General features: G+C 50.9%; 1 protein-coding gene across 3 annotated transcripts in view; it reads left to right on the top strand.

The window, feature by feature from the left end:
- Nucleotides 1-5000, top strand: part of LOC143283203 (uncharacterized) — a 31560-nt gene that overhangs the window by 21776 nt on the left and 4784 nt on the right. For all 3 annotated transcript variants that reach the window (XM_076589385.1, XM_076589391.1, XM_076589382.1), the window contains exons 4-6: nt 461-1936; nt 3395-3516; nt 4118-5000. The exon at nt 4118-5000 is cut by the window's right edge. In XM_076589385.1, coding sequence (XP_076445500.1) covers nt 461-1936; nt 3395-3516; nt 4118-5000 — 2481 coding nt within the window. The remainder of the gene's footprint in view (nt 1-460; nt 1937-3394; nt 3517-4117) is intronic.

The raw sequence follows: 5000 nt of genomic DNA, 5'->3' as shown, positions 1-5000 counted from the left end.
TCGAGGCCAATGTCGATTATGGACAACATGACAACCTGCGTGAGACGGCTGTACGCTAACCTTTTTTCTTCTTGTTGTTGTTGTTTCTTTTATTCATCCCTGTGTCAACCAGGCCCGAGTGATACAGATATCCGCAGTTTCGGTAAGGGAAATCGGCTGTGTGTTCCCAATCTTTCCACTTAAGCCGATGCACCATTCAGCTTTGGTTAAGGGCTGGGCACGAGCCAGAATATCGATCCTATTATGACATGTTCCTCTGATGGATTTGAACTAGCGTCCTCTAAGTCATTAGTTCGCGACGATAACCTTTACGCCAAGGCGACATGTGGGTAATACAATTTATGGTTGCTATATCGTTCTCTTTGTTGATGGTGAAGTAGTTTTGTTTTTGTTTTTTTGAATGTTTCAATATATCGATTCTTATAACATACTTATTTGTTACTGTTCTTTCTTTCTCCAGTCATTGCTGCCAACACGCCCAGAGAAGAAGCTGACTGGTTCGAAAGTCTCGCCAGAGGCAGGACCCACACATAAACACTCCTTGGACGCCAGCAGACGATATGCATCCGTCAAGCAGCCGCCATCTTCCCAACATGCTCCTAACTCAGCCAATCACAGCCCTCGAGGCAAGTCACGTGGCTTTCTGTCCTCGCTGCTGGGGCGAGGCTACAAGGGCAGGAGGGGAGGGAGTGAGAGGAAGCCATCGGGTCGTCCCCACGACTACGTAGGGTCTTCCAAAGGTTCGGGTCCACCCTTTGGTGGGCTTGCGTTCGAGAAGGACGTGAAGAAAACACCCGTGGATCCAGTGGTTGGTACGAGGGTGCACCCTGATGGGTCAACACGTGTTCCGATGTCAGGCATCCTGCTGGATGATGTGACCAGTGTCTGTCCACAGCAGGCGGTGAACGGGAGACATCAGAGGACAGCTGTGGGACACACTCACCGGGACAGTGCTGGCGGCAGGGCAGGGCAGAGGGCGCCACACGCCACTCACACGGCATCCGTGACAGAGTACCACTTTTCACACAGCACCAACAAAAACAGCAGCAATAACAACGCCGACGTTTCTGGTAGCGTCGGGCACAAACTGGAAACGGCGGTGCGGTACGGAAACCCGATGTCGGTGACCGAACCCAGTTTTCAAAGCGGACGGGTGGCGGCGGTGGGGGTTGATCATTACATTCAGAACACGAACATACGACACGGCAACGAACTTACGTCTTCCAACATATGCGCGCACACACTGAGCAAAAGACGTGAAGGAAATGACCCTCAGGTTTACCCCCACCCCCGTGTTCACGGCGTTCTGGGCTTGCCCCCTAAACCACCAGAGAAAGGTGGCTCGGACCAGCGATCACGAAGAAGCCTTGCAGGTGAAAGTCACCCACAGAAAACAGACCCGCTGTCTGCACAAACCACTCCACAGACCCCGAGCCATCCGGCTCCCGAGAAAACCGAGACAACCCCAGACCTGCCTTCTTCTGCAGTACGACACACGCAGGACTCTCACAGAGAGCAGAAACCGTGGGAAGGCCTGTGTGCCGGCATCGACGCCTTCATCGACTTTGAACGTGACCCAAACCTTGAGGTGCCCCTCGACTCGCACCTGTCGGCGCAGTTTGGCTTCGAACGCAGGTCTGATGAAACGTGTCCACTGCAACCACGGGGCCAGGAACAGCAGGCAGGCCTCGTCACGCAGTGCCTGGTCTCACAAACAACGTCCCAGGCACCGCCGAGCACCGTGCTGCAGGCACCAGCAGAAGCTTTGGAATCCGCGAAGCGGCTGCCCGGAGCCAGGGATGAAAGGCCAGCAACACAACCGTCTTCCGGTTCCACCTTCCCGGCGTGTGCTTCCGAAACAGCGCAGAGAGTTGCTCCACGTTCTCATGCCCCGCTTCCAGCACCGGCGACTATTTCTGCGAGTACTCAGACAGAGGTGAGTTGAAACGGCTAACAAGTACTGTGATTCCATATATACATAAAGAAACACATTCATGACAAAGGCGCTTATTCAAACAACGGTCACATGAGCGGAAGACCGAGTTCAATTTCCCCAGAGGTAAGTTTGTTTCGTTTGTCTTGACTTTGTTGTTTGATGATGGTGGTTTTCTTTCTTTTCTTTCTTCTCTTCCGCCCTTTTTCCCCATGTTCTTGTTGTTCTCAGAGAAAAAAAAGATGCATTTATGCTGTGAAACCAGCCTCCCCAATCATTCTCGAGAGCCAGTTGCATTGCTCGGACAGAAGAGCCTAGTTTGGTCGTAACCCGCTATTAACTGTGTGTCGAATGGAACTGACCAATGGCGTGATTCGGTCAATATAGGCATTTAGTCACGTGTAACTGTCAAAAAGTTAGAACCAAGCAATGCAACTGGCACCTGGAGCATATTTCCAAATTCATTTTGCATTTCTTTTTTTTTTTTTTTCTTTTTTTTTTTGATACCAGTCTCGTGTTCAGTTTAAGTAGTTAGTCGGTCAGCTGGTGGGAAGGCTACGTGTTGATATTCCAAACAAATCCATCGCCTGTGTCAGAGTTCGTTCGGTGAAAATTAAACATAGCAGTATTTAATACTTTCCTGTATGCCTATTTGACCTCCCTTGCATACAGTATAGAATCCTTATGTGTGTTTAATAAGTATCCATATTAATCAATCGATCCCTGAACAAAAGGCGCCAGGATACGAATATCAGACCCTTTGGATGGACTTCATACATCGCAAAGTCAAGACCTGACCTTCCCATCTGATAAGACCAATTGACTGTGATAGTCTCTCTCCCATGGAAGTGGGTGTGTCAGTGTGTGGGGGGTGGCGCGGGGGGTGTGGGGGGGGGAGGTGAGGGGGGGCGTCAGTGAATAGTATGCACTAAACATTGTACTGCATTGCATCGAATTGCATTGTGTTGCATGGGGTTGTATTGCATTGCATCGTATCGCATTGTATTGCATCGTATCGTATCGTATCGTATCGTATTGTATTGTATTGCATTGCATTGTGTTGCATTGTATTGTATTGTATTGCATTGCAATTGCATTGTATTACTTTTTTGTAAGAACACATTTCACTGTGTAAAATTCTGGCTGCTATCTTCGAAGAGAGCGCGTCTCAACAGTGCATCACCTTCCGTTTCTGCCGTTGTTCGCCGTCTCTTTCCTCCTCCACCCCATGTATATGTGTGTGTGTGTGCGCGCGCGAGCGCTCGCGCGTGTGTGTGTGTATGCGTGAGTGTGTGCGTGCGTATGTGTGTGCTCTAATTATGCATTTCTTTGTACCTGATAATGGGACGGGTCTTAAAGGCGCTGTTGTTTTTGATTTGCCTTGCTATTCAGTTATAAGCCACTTGTACCCTAACACTTCACACATTATTTCGCCCGGTGTTTTTGGTTTGTTTTTCCCAGTGTCAAAGTCCGCTGCTCGGAGAGAGAAGACATAACCCAATGGTAGGTCAGTGTCTTCGAACTGCCATCACCCAGTTGTCTTCCCTTGCTGCCTGTGCGTCTTGCGATGATGTCATCGCAAGGTCAGTAACTCGAAACTCGAAAGCTGGAGTGTGTGTGTGTGTGTGTGTGTGTGTGTGTGTGTGTGTGTGTGTGTGGATGTGCTTTCTTTAACTTAACGTCTTTTCACTCTAAGCGACATCATACGCGCGCGCGGTGTGTGTGTGTGTGTGTGTGTGTGTGTGCGCGCGCGCGTGCGTGCGTGTGTGTGTGTGTGTGTGTGTGTGTTTAAATTTCATTTCCACTCATTTGCCATCTGTAAACGTATCTTTCACTTTACTGCATTTGTTATATATTAACTTATTTGTTTATTTTGTGCAGTTGTGTGTGTGTGTGTGTGTGTGTGTGTGTGTGTGTGTGTGTGTGACACGATAAGACAGCTTACGGTGTTAACGTTAGTGTTTATTTCTCTAAACCTTTTGACTCCTCCCACGTCACAATGATGCAGGAGACATGTATCTGCCTTTGCTGACAAAATTCAGTGTCATTCACATATCATGTGCTCTTTTTTTTTTCTCAGTTTGACCGAAGGAAGATATTGTATATGTGACATCATCTTAGCTTGATAAAAGGAGGGGGAGATTGGAGGAATCCACAATTTGGACCATTTGCTCTCCCTTGCAGAACGCTGGTCGGCCTGAAAAAAGCCTTGGTGGAGGTTGAAGAAGAGAACGCCTCCACTGACAACCCAGCACACCCGGGGCGTCAAGCCGCCACCACCCCGGGTGGACCGGCCCAGCACGGGCGCTCCATCACTGAAGAGTTTTTCACTGAAACACAGGCGGACAACGCTTGGGAAGACAGGACGCCATCCGATAGCCTGCACGTGGGACCACCGTCGTGTGGTTTCGGTCCCAAGCAGACTGACGAACCCGCCACACGTGTGAGCCATGACGTACGTGACCCCGATCCACAGACACTCCGCGGAACGCAAGAGAACCGTCGAGACACGGACCCGAACCCGAAAAGCAGGGCATCAGTTTCCAGCCAAAAACATCCCGAACACTCTGCCAGACGTTCCGTACACCAGTCAGGCGTCGGCAAGCAAAAGATGACGTCGTCCGTGGCGACGCCAGCGGACTCTGACAGTGACAGCACGTCCACGGTGACGTCAGAGCCGATCACCGTGCTGGTCTGCCAGAGAGGCACCCGTTCCGCGTCTTCCGAGGCCTCCAGTGGGGGTCGACTGCCGGACAAAACCGTTTCCGCTTCACGCTCTTTCAGCGTGGATGTGGACGGTGGTAAAGCAGTGACGGCAGACCTCCCAAGCTCTGTGTCAACATCTGGTGAGGACGCTACGAACCCTGCACCTGCGTTGGATCTCACACTCGGCAGGGCGAAAACCGAGAACATGGCGACGACGACGACGAAATCTGTTACGGCGATGGTCACAGCCCTTCCACCGTCCAGAGCGACGCCATACACCAGGAAAAGCCCCGCGCGCAGCGTCGCTCCGCGCTACGCCGGGGAGGCTGACCGGGACTACGAAAGCTTCATGACGTCAAGC

This window comes from Babylonia areolata, chromosome 1, assembly GCF_041734735.1.
Source record: "Babylonia areolata isolate BAREFJ2019XMU chromosome 1, ASM4173473v1, whole genome shotgun sequence".
Lineage (NCBI taxonomy): Eukaryota > Metazoa > Mollusca > Gastropoda > Neogastropoda > Buccinidae > Babylonia > Babylonia areolata.
This window is presented reverse-complemented; position numbering and strand designations above follow the sequence as displayed.